Source organism: Phocoena phocoena, chromosome 17, assembly GCF_963924675.1.
Source record: "Phocoena phocoena chromosome 17, mPhoPho1.1, whole genome shotgun sequence".
Lineage (NCBI taxonomy): Eukaryota > Metazoa > Chordata > Mammalia > Artiodactyla > Phocoenidae > Phocoena > Phocoena phocoena.
The window spans coordinates 47,918,586-47,938,896 of NC_089235.1; the positions used below are offsets into that span (position 1 = coordinate 47,918,586).

At 40.3% G+C, this 20,311-nt stretch overlaps 2 protein-coding genes across 2 annotated transcripts in view; one reads left to right on the forward strand and one right to left on the reverse strand.

Annotated features, from left to right (window-relative positions):
- Nucleotides 1-478: 478 nt before the first annotated feature.
- SLC25A32 (solute carrier family 25 member 32) overlaps nt 479-20,311 on the reverse strand; it is a 46,369-nt gene continuing 26,536 nt past the window's right edge. The window contains exons 2-7 of the mRNA XM_065895608.1: nt 12,721-12,871; nt 10,795-10,880; nt 9,345-9,505; nt 8,861-8,974; nt 8,374-8,519; nt 479-614 (exon numbers count right to left, since the gene is read on the reverse strand). Coding sequence (XP_065751680.1) covers nt 479-614; nt 8,374-8,519; nt 8,861-8,974; nt 9,345-9,505; nt 10,795-10,880; nt 12,721-12,871 — 794 coding nt within the window. The remainder of the gene's footprint in view (nt 615-8,373; nt 8,520-8,860; nt 8,975-9,344; nt 9,506-10,794; nt 10,881-12,720; nt 12,872-20,311) is intronic.
- Nucleotides 17,610-19,925, forward strand: LOC136137309 (HMG domain-containing protein 4-like). Its single transcript, XM_065895717.1, is given in 6 exon segments — nt 17,610-17,834; nt 17,950-18,697; nt 18,893-19,164; nt 19,166-19,198; nt 19,431-19,609; nt 19,612-19,925. Coding segments are annotated over 6 exon segments (1,596 nt in total). The 5' UTR covers nt 17,610-17,784.

Genomic DNA, 20,311 nt, shown 5'->3' on the forward strand with positions numbered 1-20,311 from the left:
TTTCAAAAATGGTCAGGATTTGGGCAACATCTTTCCCAGCAAACACTTGAAACAGCAGTGACATCTTTTAAGAAGCCATTTTTTTTGCTATTGCACAGAGGTTGATTTTAAAGCCAATACAGACAAACGAGTTCAGAAAAAGGAGCGGTCTTCAAATCCATTCAGCAAATGCTGCAAATCAGCTTCTACTTGGACAATGAAATGGAGAAAATCTGTGAAACTCTCCATTTGGTGTCAGTTTTACTGTTGTGTTGCTGGCAACCATTTCAGGTAGAGGAAGCCAAGTCCCATACGTATGGGGAAAGCAAAAGCAGAAAAACATTGTGAAGGCTTAGCAGTTCTGTGACTTCTAATGATTACAGATCGAACTCAATTATGAGCCACGTTGCTGTGCAGTATTCTTCTGAGTTTCATGTCTCAAATACAAAGGAGCACATGGCTGCCTTGGGCAGATGTACTGGAATTATCTTCTTTTAGTTTACTTTTTCTTTTCTCTAAGGCCAAGTAAAAAATGTGAGATATTTTCATATACCACAAAGGTAATACAGCAGGCTGGAGTCACTCTAATCAAATTGGGGGCAATTCCTTTGTAAAATCCACCGATGCCTTCTTTCCTTCAGAGAGAGAAAAAAAGGATATATACATATATACACATATATACTTAATTTCCTACAGAGCTAGCCTGAAGATAAAATCATAAACATCTTTCAAATGCCTTTAAATGTGTGAACATGTAACAGTATTAGCTGATCTAATGTAGGCATTAAACATCTCATAACTAATAAAAATGCTAGACAACACTAAACATAGCACACAAAAATAAAACTTTATTTTCTTAATGCCTAGAATTGGAATAAAGCCTTGAAACTTTTCACTTACTTTCTCAATATATATATTTACTAAAGTGAACTGAATTTAAATGTTTAAATACTCTGTTCTGGCCTTTTAGAATTAAAAAGAAACGTGGGGATGTATACCTATAACAATTTAAACATCCCCACACTGAAGACATGAATGTCTTCCATACATGGAAACAAGAGTTTGCAAAAGTTCTGCTACCAGTAGCAGATGTGGGGCCTTTTTTCCTTTTCTTTTTTTAAATTGGAGTATAATTGCTTCACAATGTTGTGTTAGTTTCTGCTATGCAATGAAGTGAATCAGCTATATGCATACATATACCCCTCACTCTTGGACCTCCCACCCCCCCATCCCACCCATCTACGTCAACACAGAGCAAGGAGCTGAGCTCCGTGAGCTATACAGCAGGGTCCCATGAGCTAGCTATTTTACACATGGTAGTGTATTTATGTCAAACCTAATTTCCCAATTCATTCCATCCTCCCCTTCCCCCCGCCAACATGTCCACACGTCCATTCTCTACATCTGTGTCTCTATTCCTGCCCTGGAAATAGGTTCATCTATGATTCCACATGCATGCATTAATATACAATATCTGTTTTTCTCTGAGTTCCTTCACTCCGTATGACAGACTCTAGGTCCATCCACATCTCTACAAATGACCCAGTTTTGTTCCTTTTTATGGCTGAGTAATATTCCATAGTATATATGTACCACATCTTCTTTATCCATGCATCTGTCCATGGACATTTAGGTTGTTTCCATGAGCTGGCTATTTACAAATAGTGCTACAATGAACATTGGGTTACACGTGCCTTTTTGCATTGTGGTTTTCTCAGGGTATATGCCCAGTAGTAGAATTGCTGGGTCATAGGGTAGTTCTATTTTTAGTTTAAGGAACCTCCAGACTTTTCTTCACAGTGGCTGTATCAATTCACATTCCCACCAACAGTGCAAGAGGGGTCCCTTTTCTCCACACCCTCTCCAGCACTTATTGTTTGTAGATTTTTTGATAATGGCCATTCTGACTGGTGTGAGGTGATACCTCACTGTAGTTTTGATTTGCATTTCTCTAATGGTTAATGATGTTGAGCATGCTTTCATGTGTTTGTTGGCAATCTGTATATCTTCTTTGGAGGAATGTCTATTTAGGTCTTCTGCCCATTTTTGGATTGGGTTGTTTGTTTTTTTGATATTGAGCTGCATGAGCTGTTTGTGTATTTTGGAGACTAATCCTCGGTCAGTTGTTTCGTTGGCAAATATTTTCTCCCATTCTGAGGGTTAGTCTTTTTGTCTTGTTTATGATTTCCTTTGCTGTGCAAAAGTTTTAAGTTTCATTAGGTCCCATTTACTTATATTGTTTCTATTTTCATTACTCTAGGTGGTGGGTCATAAAAGATCTTGCTGTGATTTATGTCAAAGAGTGTTTTTCCTATGTTTTCCTCTAAGAGTGCTATAATGTCTGGCCTTACATTTAGGTCTTTAATCCATTTTGAGTTTATTTTTGTGTATGGTGTTAAGGAGTGTTCTAATTTCATTCTCCTACATGTAGCTGTCCAGTTTTCCCAGCAACACTTACTGAAGAGGCTGTCTTTTCTCCACTGTATATTCTTGCCTCCTTTGTCATAGATTAGATGACCACAGGTGCGTGGGTTTATCTCTGGGCTTTCTATCCTGTTCCATTGATCTATCTTTCTGTTTTTGTGCCAGTACCATACTGTCTTGATATTGCTCCAGCTCTGTTTTTCTTTCTCAAGATTGCTTTGGCTATTAGGGGACTCTTGTGTTTCTATACAAACTGTAAAACTTTTGGTTCTAATTCTGTGAAAAAAAAAAAAAAGCCATTGGTAGTTTGATAGGGATTACACTGAATCTGTAGATTGCTTTGGGTAGTATAGTCATTTTCACAATGTTGATTCTTCCAATCCAAGAACATGGTATATCTCCCCATCTGTTTGTATCATTTTTGATTTCTTTCATTAGTGTCTTTGTTTTTAAGACTGTTTGGAATTTACTCTCTTAAATAAGAATGGTAACATTTGTTAAAAAAATTAAAAGTACAATTAAAGTCACAGTAACGGAAAAACAAAGTTACGCAATTAAATAAAAACTCACAGAGAAACACACCAAATCTCACAACAGCACAGGTTAAAAACAGAGGCAAACGCAAGGCTTCACGGCAAGAAGCCTGGAGGTGGACAGGCACACCGTTCTGGCACAGCTCTGGCCTCTGTACCATGCCTGGGGACCCGCCTGCCGCCCTCTACCCCAAGCTTAACGGACCAGGAAAAGTGGGGTGCAGAATCCCTTAATTCACTGGTCAGGTCTTCAAGGCCATGCTGAGGCCCCTTTCTGGAGAGACTAAGGATTCCACTGTCCTACAGACATACTAAACACCAAGAGACACCAGGGAGTTGTGGTAACAGACCTGGGGTGGGGGGAAGGGGCAAACACAGGCCTGAAAGCAAAGCGGTCCCCTGGGGTTCCTGAGCAAGAGTCCTGCTCCCCTGGTTTGTCTAAGTCACCTTTCTGGGGTTGGGAGTGTGCACTGCTCACTTTCTGAGACACTTGCCCCTGCGGTCCCCACCTCCCCTAGGGTGCCTGGCTACTCTGCTCTCCCCAAACCCCGACCGGAACACTAAGCCAGGTCAGTGGCACAGTCCCCAATGTAAGCCAGAACCAAGGAACAAGAAGCTTGGGAAAAACCTTCACTAGTATTGTTATTATTATTTAGGGCACAATACATAAACGTGTACTTGTATATATGAAACTAAACCAGTGCAAACATGTGTGTGTATATATATATATAAATGTTCACACAACACCATCTACTTTGACTCTTGTGGTAGGGTTGGGGAGGGAAGCTGGATTCGGATTCTCTTTGCTTTTCTAATAGGCTTTCCAGAAATGCCTATAAGAGAAGAGGGCTTGGGAAGCAGTGGGAAGATCTCGTAACTTCCTCCTGATGGCAGGAACCCAGGATCGTACCGTGTGGCTATTCTAGCTGGTGTGGGAAATGCCTGCATTTCCTAATGGCTCATTCAGCATCCAAACTATGGAACCCAAAGGTGACCATGCAGGTGACCACGGGCATGCACCAGCCACAGCGAGGCAGCCTTTTATGCTAAGATCCTCTTTCCATAAGACGACAGACAACGAAGCCTTTCTCCCATCCCATGTCTGTGACCTGTACTGGAAGCAATGCTCTTCTGTTCCCTATGATACCCCAAGCCGGTACACTTCAGTTTTGATTACCCGCTATGTGAGGTGTAAAGGGGACTCCTCTGGATGAAGAGAGGATCTAAAATCCTTCAACCGAGGGTCTTGTATTCAACGAGAAAACATCCCACTGGGGTTTTTCTTTCTCTGCCTGTTGTTATCCAAATGTTTCCTCAAGTCAGGGAAGGTACGATGAGGCCAGGGTAAGAAAATCTGTGCCAGGTCCACTGACCTGCAGCAGAAATATAAGAAGCTTTTGAAACAAAGCATTTACTGATTTTGAGAACAGAAAAGAGGGTTTCTACATTAAAAGATGCTAAACCAGGCAGCAGCTAGAGGCCAGGTTGCCAGAGACAGATGATGCTGGACTAGATTCTAACTCGCGGGTTGTGTTTGTGTTTTTGGCAACAGCAGTCATTTTGGTGTAAGAGGAGAAGAACATAAGGGAAAAGACGGAAATGCCCATCAGTGTCTTAGTTTTCTGAATACAGGTCTTTTTGTCTCCTTAGGTAGGTTAATTCCTGGGTATTTTATTCTTTTTGTTGCAATGGTAAATGCGACTGTTTCCTTAATTTCTCTTTCTGATCTTTCTTTGTTAGTGTATAGGAAATTCAAGAGATTTCTGTGCATTAATTTTGTATCCTGCAACCTTACCAAATTCATTGATTAGTTCTAGTAGGTTTCTGGTCTATCTATGTATAGTATCATGTCATCTGCAAACAATGACAATTTCACTTCTTTTCCAATTTGTATTCCTTTTCTTTCTTTTTCTTCTGATTCCGTGGCTAGGACTTCCAATACTATGTTGAATAATAGTGGTGAGAGTGCACATCCTTGTCCTGTTCCTGAGTGTAGAGGAAATGCTTTGTTTTTCACCATTGAGAATGATGTCTGCTGTGGGTTTGTTGTATATGGCCTTTATTATGTTGAGGTAGGTTCCCTCCATGCCCACTTTCCGGAGAGTTTTTAAATCATAAATGGGTGTTGAATTTTGTCAGAAGCTTTTTCTGCATCTATTGAGATGATCATATGGTTTCTACTCTTTAATCTGTTAATATGGTGTATCACAATGACTTGCTGATACTGAAAAATCCTTGTATCCCTGGGGTAAATCCCACTTGATTATGGTGTATGATCCTGTTAATGTATTGTTGGATTTGAATTCCTAGTATTTTGTTGAGGATTTCTGCATCTATGTTCATCAGTGATACTGGTCTGTAATTTTCTTTCTTTGTGACATCTGTGTCTGGTTTTGGGATCAGGGTGATGGTGGACTCATTGAACGAGTTTGGGAGTGTTCCTCCCTCTGCAGTTTTTGGGAAGAGTTTGAAATGGATAGGTGTTAGCTCTTCTCTAAATGTTTGATAGAATTTGCCTGTGAAGCCATCTGGTCCTGGACTTTTTGTTGGAAGATTTTTAATCACAGTTTCAATTTCATTACTTGTGATTGATCTGTTTGTATTTTCTAATTCTTCCTAGTTCAGTCTTGGAAAGTTGTACCTTTCCAAGAATTTGTCCATTTCTTCCAGGTTGTCCATTTTATTGGCATAGAGTTGCTTGTAATAGTTTCTTATGATCCTTTGTATTTCTGTGGTGTCTGTTGTAACTTCTCCTTTTTCATTTCTAATTTTATTGGTTTGAGTCCTCTCCCTTTTTTTCTTGATGAGTCTGGCTAAAGGTTTATCAATTTTATCTTCTCAAAGAACCAACTTTTAGTGTTATTGATCTTTGCTATGGTTTGCTACATTCCTATTTCATTTGTTTCTGCTCTGATCTTTATGATTTCTTTCCTTCTACTAACTGGGTTTTCTTTGTTCTTCTTTTTCTAGTTGCTTTGGGCATAAGGTTAGATTGAGATTTTTCTTGTTTCTTGAGGTGAGACTGAATTTCTATAAACTTCCCTCTTAGAACTGCTTTTGTGTCGTCGTGTTTTCGTTGTCATTTGTTTCTAGGTATTTTTAAATTTACTCTGATTTCTTCAGTGATCTCTTGGTTATTTAGCAGCGCACTGTTTAGCCTCCATGTGTTTGTGTTTTTTACCGTTTTTTTTCCCTATAATCTAATCTCATAGCATTGTGGTTGGAAAAGATGCTTGATACAACTTCAATTTACTTAAATTTTACGAGGCTTGATTTGTGACACGAGATGTGATCTATCCTGGAGTGTGTTTTCGTCAGCTTTCAGATGGAATGTCCTAGAAATATCAATTAAGTCTATCTAGTCTATCCTGTCATTTAAAGCTTGTGTTTCCTTATTTATTTTCAGTCTGGATGATCTGTCCATTAGTGTAAATGGGGTGTTAAAGTCCCCCAGTATTATTGTGTCACTGTTGATTTCTCATTTTATGGCTGTTAGTATTTGCCTTATGTATTGAGGTGCTCCTATGTTGGATGCATATATATTTATAATTGTTACATCTTCTTCTTGGATTAATCCCCTGATCACTATGTAGTGCCCTTCCTTATCTCTTATAAGAGTCTTTATTTTAAAGTCTATTTTATCTGAAATTAGTATTGCTACTCCAGTGATTTCCATTTGCATGGAATATTTTTTCCATCCCCTCCCTTTCAGTCTGTATGTGTCCCTAGGTCTCAAGTGGGTCTCTTGTAAACAGCATATATATGGGTCTCCTTTTTGTATCCACTCAGCCAGTTTGTGTCTTTTGGTTGGAGCATTTAATTCATTTACATTCAAGGTGATTATCGATACGTATGTTCCTATTACCATTCTCTTAACTGATTTGGGTTTGTTTTTGTGGGTCTGCTTCTTCTTTTGTGTTTCCTGCCTAGAGAAGGTCCTTTAGCACTTGTTGTAAAGCTGGTTTGGTGGTGGTGAATTGTCTTAGCCTTTGCTTGTCTGTAAAGCTTTTGATTTCTCCATAGAAGCTGAATGAGATCCTTGCTGGGTTGTAGGTTTTTCCCTTTCATCACTTTAAATGTATCCTGCCACTCTCTTCTGGCCTGCAGAACTTCTGCTGAAAAGTCTGCTGATAACCTTACAGGGATTCCCTTCTATGTTATTTGTTGCATTTCCTCTGCTGCTTTTAATATTTGTTCTTTGAATTTAATTTTTGTTAGTTTGATTACTATGTGTCTTGGTGTGTTTCTCCTTGGGTTATCCTGCCTGGGACTCTCTGTGCTTCCTGGACTTGGGTGGCTATTTCCCTTCCCACGTTAGGGAAGTTTTCTACTATAATCTCTTCAAATATTTTCTCGGGTCCTTTCTCTCTCCCTTCTCCTTCTGGGACCTCTATAATGCGAATGTTGGTGCATTTAATGTTGTCCCAGAGGTCTCTTAGGTTGTCTGTCTTCATTTCTTTTCATTCTTTTTTCTTTATTCTGCTCCTTGGCAGTTATTTCCACCATTCTACCTTTCAGCTCACTTATTTGCTCTTCTGTCTCAGTTGTTCTGCTACTGATTCCTTCTAGTGTATTTTTCATTTCAGTTATTGTGTTGTTCATCACTGTTTGTTTGTCCTTTAGTTCTTCTAGGTCTTTGTTAAACATTTCTTGTACTTTCTCCATTCTATTTCGGAGATTTTGGATATCTTTACTCTCATTACTATGAATTCTTTTTCAGGTAGGTCGCCTATTTCCTCTTCATTTATTTGGTCTTGTAGGTTTTTACTTTGCTCCTTCGTTCGTAACATTTTTTTGTTGTCTCGTCCTTTTTGATGGGTGGGGCTGTGTTCCTGCCTTACTGGTTGTTTGGCCTGAGGTGTCTAGTACTGGAGTTTGCAGGCAGTTGGGTACAGCTGGGTCTTGGTGCCGAGATCAGGACCTCCGGGAGACCTCACCCTGATTAATATTCCCTGGGGTCTGGTTGCTCGGGGGGCTCCTCTCATCCCCTTAGGTGTCTGTGGTCCCCCACCAGTGCCTGGCAGGTGTCCTAGTTGTGAGGAGTCACGAACTCCGCGTCCTCCTAGTCTGCCATCTTGACTCTGCCCCCGCTTGGGGCCTTCTTAATTCTATTAAACTAGGTTTTTTATGACTTCCTAGTTCAATGCCATTCAAATATTCTATAATACCTAAATTTTAATTAATTTGTCAAGGTACTTTCATACATCTCATTTGATTTTTATAAACTCTGTCAACCTAGATATTCAAATTTTATAGATGAAGAGGTTGAGGCTCATGGTTTTCTATGGAGTAAATGGGATATGGAGAGGAAGGGTCCATCAGCCATGTTTTCACCACAGACACTGGTCTTTGCTATAAAACTAATGAGGTCAACTGGACAGTTTAAGATTTACAAGGTACCTCCTAAGAGCCATTTTGATATACCACATACACTTACCTCCATGTCTTTGTGATTACATCCAATACACCATTGTAAAACATGTGTTGATCCTGCAGACGAGCTCTTACAACTTGGTATGGGTATGTTGCTGCCACAGCAAATATTTTGGATAATGCTGCAACTGATATATATTCTACTGTGCTCTAAAATGACAACAGAAAACATTTGTTTTTCTTTAGGTAGGGTTTCTTTAAAAATATAGAAGTAAAATTTACATAGGGAAACCAACACTGAAGTGGATCCACAAGTGAAAAATACTGTTTCCCCTCTTGAAACAAGGTCGTTCAATGGGGTTCTATTTTTTACAGTTGTGTGCCATTATCCTGTAAAATATTATCCTGTAAAATATTTAACTATAAATTAAATTAGTGGCAGAATCAGTACTTATCATCATAGCAATACTACCAAAGTAAACGTGACAAAATTTCCATCTATTAAATGCCCATAAAAATAAATACCAGTGTTTTTTCAAGTATCACCTTACCAACTGTGCTTCTGGTAATCTATTGGTATGTTGGTTGTATTTCAATTTCAACAATTCATATGCCATAAACTGAAGGGCACCATGTGATGTTCCAAACAGCCCAGGAATAAACCCCTAGAAAGGAACAAGTGAAGGAAAAAAAAAAAGCTAAACTAAGCGAGTTTCCAAGGGACCACAGCTTCCGGGGAGGGGAATAAGGAATGAGTGACCTCAATGTGTGACTTAGAGAAATGGTTACTCAACAAAGTTTTATTTTAGACAGTCCTTCTCACACCCACCAGTGTCACGATGATACTTCTTATGGTAATAAGGATAAACAGTTTAAAGTACAATTTCAATACAGATTTCGGTTGTCATTAAATTGTTCCTTGCCTAAGTCTGGTTTCTTTTCAGGACTGAGTACAGGTCATTCCGAACTCAGACAATAGAGCCAAGGGAAATTACAATTGTCAGCTATTAAAATATATTGATAATAATTCATTACCTTATACAATCCACGCACACCTTCATACTTATATATTTTCAAAAGTGTATCAAACATTCCTTTATATTGCCGCTGTGAGGCATTAACAACACCATCGTACTGTAACATAAGGCGAGTTTTTGTTACCCATAATGGGTTGGTAATGCAGAGGGTCATGGCTCCTGAAATCAGATTTAAATAATATTACTCAGCATACAGGTACTTTCTCACTTCTGACAAGCTGAATTAAGAACAGTCCATTTATATAAAGAATGGGGCTGTACCTGCAACAGCAAGGTGTGGTCCCTGAGGCACAGACCTAGGGTTAATGGGTAGACATAGTTTTTGGTGGTCTTAAAAAGTTCCCCATGTGGTTAGTGAGAAATAAATTTAAAAGGTGATGAAAATGTGAAACACTTTCCCTTTGAGGTGTGAGGGTAGCAAAGATGTCCTGGCTCCTAAACAAAGTGGCCTAGTGTGGAGAACAGACCGAGGTCCTGGGAAGCACATGCTGATAAGGAGATACATATACTTAGGAGGAGGACACAGTACAACCCAGAGGGGCTGAAGATTAGGGGAAAAGGACCAGCAATCCAGCACCTCAATCATCTGTGCATGTGCACACGTATACCCACCCCAACTTTATCACCCTCTTCCTCAAACCCACTCAAAGTAGCCACAACACCTCAAAAATTAAATAACTATGTAATATCAAAAGAAATATTTACATTCTTTACAGAGAGTGATGATTTTGTTAAAAAAATTCAAATGGTTAAGTTTCGCATTTGCCAAGTTTCCTAAGTAGTCCTTTATTCAACAAGTATTTATGGAGTCCTATTGTGAGTCAGGTCTCTGCTAGCAGCTAGGTATTCAAAATGAGCAAAGATAATTCTTGCCTTAAAAAACAATCAGTAAACATTAAGAAACCAAGGTGGGGAATTCCCTGACAGTCCAGTGGATTCAGCACTTTCTCTGCCGAGGACCTGGGTTCAATCCCTGGTTGGGAAACTAAGATCCCACAAGCCATGCAGCACGGCCAAAAAGAAAAAAAAAAAAAAACCACCAAGGTAACAAGGTATCAAAGTAGGAGTTAAAAGACTTATGAGTCCTACTTTGTTTTTCCTTCTGAATATTATACATACATAAGGCAATTAAACAAGACTATTAAATTGTTTAATTTGAAAACTGAAATCATATTTTAATGGAAGAAACACTATACCAAATCATCTTAAATCATTAGAGAGTCATAACCTTTCTAAATATTATACCCTTTGAGACAAGTAAAATTCTTGAAATCTATCCAGAGAATCCATCAGAATACTTGCCTTCTAAGAAATTTCATGTGATAACTGATTAGTATAGTTAGATGAGCATATTTAAACTCAGGTGTTCATAGGAAAAAAAGCAAATAAAGAACAAAAGTGAAAATCAAGTTGGAAGTTGATGTTTTATATTTCACACACTACCTTACCAGCTTCAGCAGCTGAGATGAGATATTCTGTTGCCTCTAACCTTTCTGTTCTTCCTTCTGTCTTATATGATTTGATGGCATTGTAACTAAAAGAATTAAACATGAACAGTTGTATAAATATTTGAATGGGTGACATAAAGCAGTAAATTCTATTTTAAAGTGTGGGTAACTTAAAAATACCTCAAAAGTAGAAGTCAATACGTAATCCAACTACAAAACAATACCTTTTTCACCTTTTTCAAATAATGGATTTACTGGAAATGGTTTACTGTAAGACTATACTATCTCTCCCCCCAGATATGTAGGCTGGCAATACATATGTAAAATATTTTCATCACATGTTCAACCATTAATAAAAACAGCAAACAGGAAAACTGGAAGGGGGGGGTGTACTGGTGCAGCAATTGGGCAGACAAAAAAAGGGCAGCTAACCATTACGTTCAGATACTGTGGTTGGCAATTCTGATACCTAAAACACTCCATGGATCCCACCTAACAGATTAACAAGGACCACAGTGGCTCACAAGAAATCATAACAAAAGATAACACAAACAGTACCATGAGAGATTCAGGAACTATTACTGAGATCAGAGAAGGCTTTGTGTAGGAGGCAACACGGAGCCAGGTATGGAGAGACAGGTGCAGTTTCAATAGGGAAACACAAGCATGAGCCAAAGTTATAGGGGTGGATGGGAAGACAGGGCAAACTGAGCTACACTTGAGTGACACACTGACATTTACGCTTTACTTGGCAGAAAACAACCATAAATGCTTCTGAGTAAGGGAGTTAAATCACCTTTTTTGTCAAACTCCAATTTCCACTTTCCTCCAGGAAGAAGACTTCAACTAAATAAATCTTTCCAAACTTGACCAATCCATTCTATCATAAAACAAGTATACTGTTTTATGATAATTTCAACACATAAACCTTACATGGCTTGCCCTTAGAAACTCTCTTTAAAGAACCCACACAGCTCTGAAATTACTAACATAATAAATTTTATACATACGGTTTCACCCATCTAGGAATGTCTTACAACTGAAAATAGGAAAAATATTTAAACAATATTAAGGCTGATTTATATTTTGATTTCACTTAGGAAATATTTTAAGGTTGGTTTGTATACTGCCATAAGATTATGAGAGATCAAGTAAAATGTAAGACACAAAAGAGAAGAAGGCAAATATACCAGGTATTGATGTTTTCCTAAAAATGCCCTGTATTAAAACAAAAGCCTCCCCATTCATGGATTCAGTTTCAGATATCAGGGGCAAGCTCAGAGCAGCACGCACTCCTCCACTGTGGTGTGATAATACTTTGTGTCCATGCCCTTGTACACTCAACAACTTGAATATGGCTGCCACAGGTGCTTTCTGTGGCTTCTTCAGTAAGCATCCAATATCAGTGTTTACAAACGGTAATGATACCTGACAGTGAAGGAGTGAGGAAATGAATGAACTACAAAGATGAAGGAGCAGGTCAAATAGGAGGTAAGAAAGAACATGCCTCAGACTCTTTCAGTCATGCACTGGCTTTGGCTTTCTGTTCCCATAGGGCTATCCTGTGATACATGTTCTTATGAGGACTCCAAGATCTGTCCTCTTCTGCTTTTCCAACTTCATTATGAATCAATGTATTTTGGGAAGCCACCTTCCTGAATCCATCTCACAGAAATGGCCTCTGGAAGAGTGTTTCTCCATCTCATCCTTTTACCTTCTTATTAGTAACTTTTTTCCAGACTAAATGCCTCTGATAATAGCTTACAGAGAATGAGACTAATATGCCATTCTGCTCTTTCTAGCCCTTCCATTGCAGAGAAACTGATTAAATGACTCACCTTGCTTCACCAACTGATTTTTTAAAAAATCATTAAAAACATAAATTCCTTTTTATTTACTACTGTAAAATCTCCCAGACCTACTCACAAGAAAAAGTAGAGTCCCCAGGATAAGCCTGCACCCCACACATTTGGGGTTACTCCTTGGTAAAGTCCCCGTAGTCCATCAAGTTTCCAAATGGTGGTCAAGCAATGCAAAACTCCTTTATATTTCGGTCTCAGTTCCAATCCATCACTCACTGCAGTAAAGGATACAGAGTTAGGTGGGAGCAAAGTTCTAGCTCTGAATTATATATAAACATATAGATATCACACAATCAATCACAGAAAGGAGGTAAATTCAAAAGAAAAAAATTTTAGGTAGATAAAATTATTTTCCAGGATTTGATATTTTTAAATTAATAAATTCATATATTTATCTAAGTTTTAAGTGTGTAGTATACCCTCAATAAAAACTTGGATAAAGATGTGAGGAGCGATAAAGCAAATGTAGAGAATGGGATAAACTTTCCTGGAAATTCTCTTGCCACAGTCCCCACCAACACACAAACACACACACACACACACACACACACACACACACAAATCAGAATAGAAAGTAGAAAATCCCATTGTTTTCTTACTCTCAAAAGTTCTAAATTAATAAAACATGATAGGGTAAAACAAAAACTGATACTACACACATTCTGTGTTACTTAAATAAGGAGAATTCAAATCTGTTTTGGAAGTTTAAAAGATAATGCTTATTTAAAATAACTTCTATTTCATGAAAGACTCCACAAGCCAATAAGAGATTGAAAAAAATTTGTAGTATAGGGTTAATATATCTAATTTACAAAAAGGATTCACAAATCAATAAGAAAATGACAAACAGCCTCTAAAAAACTTATAGGCAAATTACATAAACTATCAATTCACAGAAAATTACTATGTGTAATTACACATAGTAATTTTCTGTGGATGGAACAGAAATGGAACAGAATGGAGAGCCCAGAAATAAACCCACCCACTTATGGTCAATTAATCTATGACAAAGGAGGTAAGAATATACAATGGAGAAAAGACAGTTCCTTCAGTAAGTGTGCTGGGAAAACCGGACAGCTGCATGTAAAAGAATGAAATTAGAACATTCTCTAACACCATATACAAAACTAAACTCAAAATGGATTAAAGAACTAAATGTAATACCAGATACCATAAAACTCCTAAAGGAAAACAGGCAGAACACTCTTTGACATAAATTGTAGCAACATTTTTTTGAATCTTTCTCCTAAAACAAAGGAAATAAAAGCAAAAACAAACAAATGGGACCTAATTAAACTTAAAGGCTTTTGCACAGCAAAGGAAACCATTGATGAAACGAAAAGACAACCTACCAAATGTGAGAAAATATTTGCAAATGATATGACCGATAAGCGGTTAATATCCAACATGTATAAACAGCTCCTATCACTCAACATCAAAAAAACAAACAACCCATGGCACAGGGGCTGGGTGCTGAAACACAGGCTGCAGCGAACAAACTGGGGGAGAGGACTGGGGTTGGCTGTGCAGAGACTGCCCAAAGGGACTGAAGTGTGGTCTGGGCCACAACAGGGTGTGTGTAGGGTGCAGCCCAGATCTGCCATAAAAGCCCCATTGTTAATACACACACACACACACACACACACACACACACACACACAGTGAGGGGGTGGGGCCCCGCCATAGCAGCCTCATTCTCAGTGTGCTCACAGCAGGTGCAGCTCTGCTTCTAGGAGCTCTGGGAGTGCGCAAGTGCCCACACATAGAGATAAGACTAAAATCTGAGCAGATCCCTAGTGCTGGAGATTTCAGAAGCGGGGCTGAAATCTGAGCCGTGTCCCAGCAGCTGTGTGGATTTATGCTGCTGGGGCTCTGAAGGTGTAGTGCCTGTGGAACACTGGAGCATATTACTGGCACTGGAGCAGGTCTGGTGTTAGCACTGGTGGGCTTTGTGGGCACCTGGAGGTGGGGCTGGGGTCTGGGCTGATTCCATAGCTCCCATGGGCGGATCCCTGTGCTGGACTTCAGTGGCTCTGTGCTGGCGGCTTTGTGAGCACAGCACCTGAGGGACATCCTGGCCAATTGCCTGCATTCCCAAGGCTGAGGGCAGTGCCAACAACACTGTACTTTGCGAGCTTACACAGGTGACACCACAGAGTGCATTTCCTGGTGGACAACTCCTGAGGAGGAATACTCAGCGGCTCCTATCCCAGCAGGAGCAATCCAGTCCCACCTACCTCACACTGTAGCTTAGAATCGAATATGGGGGCTTCTACTCCAACAACTGGGGAGCAGACCCTGCCCCTGACAGGGCTGTGACAACCACAGAGCAAACATGAGGTCCCATTCATGATCCAGTGCAGGCTCTGGTTACTGCCACAACAATCACACCCCCTCTCAAGGGGATAACAGCCAGCACACACTGAGAAAAAGCAGCAGCAGGCATCCATACTAAAAACAGCCCTTGCACCAAAAATATTAGACTCACGCAGGCAACACAGGGATGCTCCCACATAAAAACAGCCTTTCAAGACCACAGTAGATAACTGTTTTTCCTAAACTCATAGTCAGAGAAATATAAATAAAATGAAGAAACAGAGAAACCACTCGCAACTAAAAGATCAAGAGACTTCCCCTGAAAGAACAAACAATGAAATAGCCCTTGCCAGTCTACTAGACCCTGAGTTCAAAAAGGAGGTAATAAAAATACTGAAGGAATTAAGAAAGGATACCAACGGAAATGCAGATTACTGTAAAAATGACATAGAATCTATAAAGAGGAGCCAATTAAAATTAGAAAACTCATTTGCCAAGAAGAAAGCTGAACTAAAGGCAATAAATAGCAAACTGAATAATGCAAAAAACAAATAAGTGATCTGGAAGACAGAATAATGAAAATCACCCAATCAGAACAAAAGACAGAAAGACACATGAAAACAATATATGAGACCTATGGGATAACTTAAAGCATGGCAATCTATGCATAATAGGGATCCCAGAAAGAGAAGAAAGAGAAAAGGTGATCAAAAATGTATTTGAAGAAATTATGGCTGAAAACTTCCCAAACCTAAAGAAGGAAATAGATATCCAGGTACAGGAAGCACAGATGGTCCCAAACAAGATGAACCCAAACAGACCTACACCGAGACATATTATAATTAAAACAGCAAAAGTTAAAGATAAAGAGAGAATTCTAGAGGTAGAAAGAGAAAAAAAGTTGATTACAAGGGAACTCCTGTAAGGCTATCAGCTGATTTTTCTACAGAAATGCTGCAGGCCAGAAGGGAATGGCAAGATATATTCAAAGTCTTGAAAGGGAAAAATGTACAACCTAGGATACTCTACCCAGTGGGATTACTGTTTAAAATAGAAGGAGAGATAAACAATTTCCCAGACAAGCAAAAACTAAAAGAATACAGCAATACTAAACCTATGCTAAAAGAAATATTGAAAGGTCTTCTCTAAATAGAAAAAAAGCAAGAATCTAAAGGAAAGAGAATCACAATTGGAAAGTAAATCATTTAAAGAAGATAAATGTTTTTTGTGAAAGCAATTATAACTATAAACAGATAAACATGAAGATGTAAAAGAGGCCATCAAAATCATAAAATGTGGGGAAGGGGAGTAAGAAAACATAGATTTCTTTTTTTGTATGAATGTGTTTGAACTTATATGACTGAGTCTAAAGCAGGTATATAGTAATGGGTTAATGTACTTGAAAACCAGGGAAACCACAAATCAAAAACACAACAGATTCACAAAAACCAAAAAGAACTCATGCATAATTTTTAAAAACCCATCAAACCAAAAAAGTAGAAAGAAAAAGAAACAGAAGAAATACAAAGTCAACTAGAAAACAAGGTTTAAAATTGGAATAAATCCCTATCTATCAATATTTACCTTAAATGTCCATGAACTAAATGCTCAAATCAAACGACAGAGTGGCAGATTGGATTAAAAACAACAAGAACCTCCAATATACTGCCCACTTTAGAGCGAAGGACACACATAGATTGAAAGTGAGGGGATAGGGACTTCCCTGGTGAGGCAGTGGTTAAGAATCCGCCTGTCAAAAAAAAAAAAAAAAAAAGAATCCGCCTGTCAATGCAGGGGACATGGGTTCGATCCCTGGTCCGGGAAGATCCCGCATGTAACGGAGCAACTAAACCTGTGCACCACAACTACTGAAGCCCGCGTGCCTAGAGCCCATGCTCTGCAACAAGAGGAGCCACTGTAATGAGAAGCCCACGCACCACAACAAAGAGTAGCCCCCACCTGCCACAACTAGAGAAAGCCTGCATGCAGCAACAAAGACCTGACACAGCCAAAAAAAAAAAAAGAGGGGATAGAAAAAGATATTCATGCAAATGGAAATGACAAGAACAGGGTAGGAATACTCATATCAGACAAAATAGACTTTAAGACAAAGGCCACAAAGAAAGAAGAACAGTATATAATGATAAAAGCATCAATACAAGAAGAGGATATTACACTCAATATATATGCAACCAATATGATCACCTAAATACATAAAACAAATACTAACAAAGAGAGAAATTGCTGGGAATACAATAACAGTAGGAAACTTTAACACCCCACTGACGTCAATGGGCAGATCTTCCAAATAGTAAATCAACAAGGCAACAGAGATACTAAATGATACAATAGAACAGGTAGACTTAATTGATATTTTCAGGACATTATATGCAAAAAAACCTCAGAATACACATTCTTTTCAAGCATGTGTATTTCAGAATACACATGAAACATTCCTTAGGATACACCACATACGAGGACACAAAACAAGCCTCAACAAATTTAAGAGGATAGAAATTATTTCAAGGTCTGTGCTCTGGGCTCGACTGAGGCTCCCTGGCCGCTTGCGCTTTTCGCTCCTTCTCCAAGATGGCAGCAGTCAGCGCACTGAGGCAGGATCTGGACGAGCCTCGTGAAGATTGCTTTGATGGTGATCACAGCTTTGAGGACACAGGGCTAGCTGCTGGCCAAAGCCAAGAAGAAAAGAAACGTTCTTACAAAGATTTTTTAAGGGAAGAGGAAGAAATCACTGCTCAGGTAAGGAATTCTTCCAAGAAGAGGTTAAAGGACAGTGAACTTTTACTTCTTGGGGATGGACAAGCACAAGAAGAGGAAGCACTCCTCTGATGATTACTACTATGGAGGACAGTGATTCTTGTTCTGAGTGCCGATAAACCAGGGTGAAGGAGGAGAGAGGTGGAGGGCTGGTATTTTGGAAGATTCAGCATAGAAGAACAGTCTTCATTTGTGATACACCAGATATTTTGTCTTTGGAATTGTCACTGAAGAAAAAGTCCAGCCCGCAATCTGCTGACACAACTATGGACCTGTTGAAAGGGATCACTTCCCCTCTGGCAAAAGGCACCAAGCCCCACCAAAAGACAGGAGAAAAGTCCTCCAGTTCTTCGAGCCATTCAGAGAGTAAAAAGGAACACCACAGGAAGAAAGTCAGCAGAAGCAGTGGGGAGCTGTCCCTGGAGGATGGTGGTTCCCACAAATCCAAAAAAATGAAACTGCTCTATGTGAACACTGAGACACAGACCCTTTGGGAGCCTGATGGGTTAAAGATGAAACTTATTCTCTCACCAAAGGAGAAGGGAAGCAGCTCCGTTGATGAGGAGTCTTTTCAGTACCCCTCTCAACAAGCAATTGTGAAAAAATCCTCTAAGACGTCAGCTTGAGATGAGCAAGGTGCTTTACTCCTAGGACACGAGTTACGGAGCTTTCTGAAAACAGCCTGGAAGAATCACAAGTCATTCTCAGATTCACGTTCATCTCCTGGCCCTGAAGGCTATGGGTCTGATGCCTCCCAGTTCCCAGAATCCCACAGTGCTAACCTTGATCTTTCAGGGCTTGAACCTATTCTAGTAGAATCAGGCTCCTCCTCTGGCGGGGAGCTGGAGGCTGGGGTGTTAGTGATTGATGATTCTTACTGGGAAATCAAGAAGAAAAAGAAGTCAAAGAAGAGCAAAAAGAAGGACAAGGAGGGCTTCCCTGGTGGCGCAGTGGTTGAGAGTCCACCTGTCAATGCAGGGGACACGGGTTCGTGTCCCGGTCCGGGAAGATCCCACATGCCGTGGAGCGGCTGGACCCGTGAGCCAGGGCTGCTGAGCCTGCACGTCTGGAGCCTGTACTCCGCAACGGGAGAGGCCACAACAGTGAGAGGGGCCCGCATACCGGGAAAAAAAAAAAAAAAAAAGAAGGACAAGGAGAAGCATAAAGAGAAGCGACACTCCAAGTCCAAGAGAAGGTCGGGACTTCCTGCTGCTCCAGCGGGAGAGGTCCCAGCGCCGCCCAGCCCTCCGCCCATCATCCCGTACACTGGAGCAGCCGCCCCTACCCCACCGTTTCCTGGCCTCCACACGGATAGGCACAGTGAGAAAAAAAAGAGAGAAGGACAGAGAGAAGAAAAGCCAAAAAAGAACATGTCGGCCTACCAGGTGTTCTTTAAGGGGTATCGTGTAACCTTTGTCTGACCATCTAGGCATAGATTTTGGGAAACTGAGTAAAAAACTGGCTGAGGGGCTTCCCTGGTGGCGCAGTGGTTGACAGTCCGCCTGCCGATGCAGGGGACACGGGTTCGTGCCCCAGTCCGGGAAGATTCCCACATGCTGTGGAGCGGCTGGGCCCGTGAGCCATGGCCGGTGAGCCTGCACGTCCGGAGCCTGTGCTCCGCAACGGGAGAGGCCACAACAGTGAGAGGCCCGCGTACCGCAAAAAAAACCCCACAAAAAACCCCAAAAAACTGGCTGAGGTGTGGAAGCAACTGCCAGAAAAGGACAAACTGATTTGGAAGCAAAAACCTCAGCATCTGCAACACAAACAGAACAAAGCAGAAGCTACAACTGTGAAAAGAAAAGCATCCAGCTCAGAAGGTTCCATGAAAGTGAAAGCTTCCTCTGCAGGAGTACTGTTGCCCTGAAGAAATCCCCACCCACCAACATGCTATTATTACCCGCCTCGCCAGACAAAGCCCCCGAGACAGAGCCTGTCGACGTGGCCGCTCATCTCCAGCTGGTGGGAGAGTCCCTGAGCCTCACTGGACATCACCTGCAGGAAACCGAGGGCATGGTGGCTGTGTCTGGCAATTTGTCAGTGCTTCTGGATTCCATCATCTGTGTGCTTGGCCCCTTAGCGTGTGTGACCACACAACTAGCCGAGTTGAATGGCTGTCCCAAACAGGTCTTGTCAAACACGCTGGACCACATCGCTTACATCATGCCTGGACCGTGACAGCAAAGACTCCTGGGACAGAAACCTTATCTTGCCTGTTGCTGGCTTGTGTATATGTGACTGTTGCAGATCCCTTCACTGGCCTCTGGGTGTAGGTTTTAAATTTTTATATATATGCATAATGTGTATATATATATATATATAATGTATAATATATACATAGGACTGTAACTACTTTGCTTTTAATAATTTTATGAAATGGCAAAGGTTTAGCCAAGAGGAAACCTTGGTATGAATATGGGCTTGGGATTACTTCTTCTCCTGTGGTGGATAAATCTGCCTTAAAAACCAATGTAACTTGGGGGCTGGGGGCTTGTTCTGGATGTCAAGTGCATCGCTTTAAGGTCAGCCAAAATGTGATTTTTTTCCAAACTCAATTGTACCTC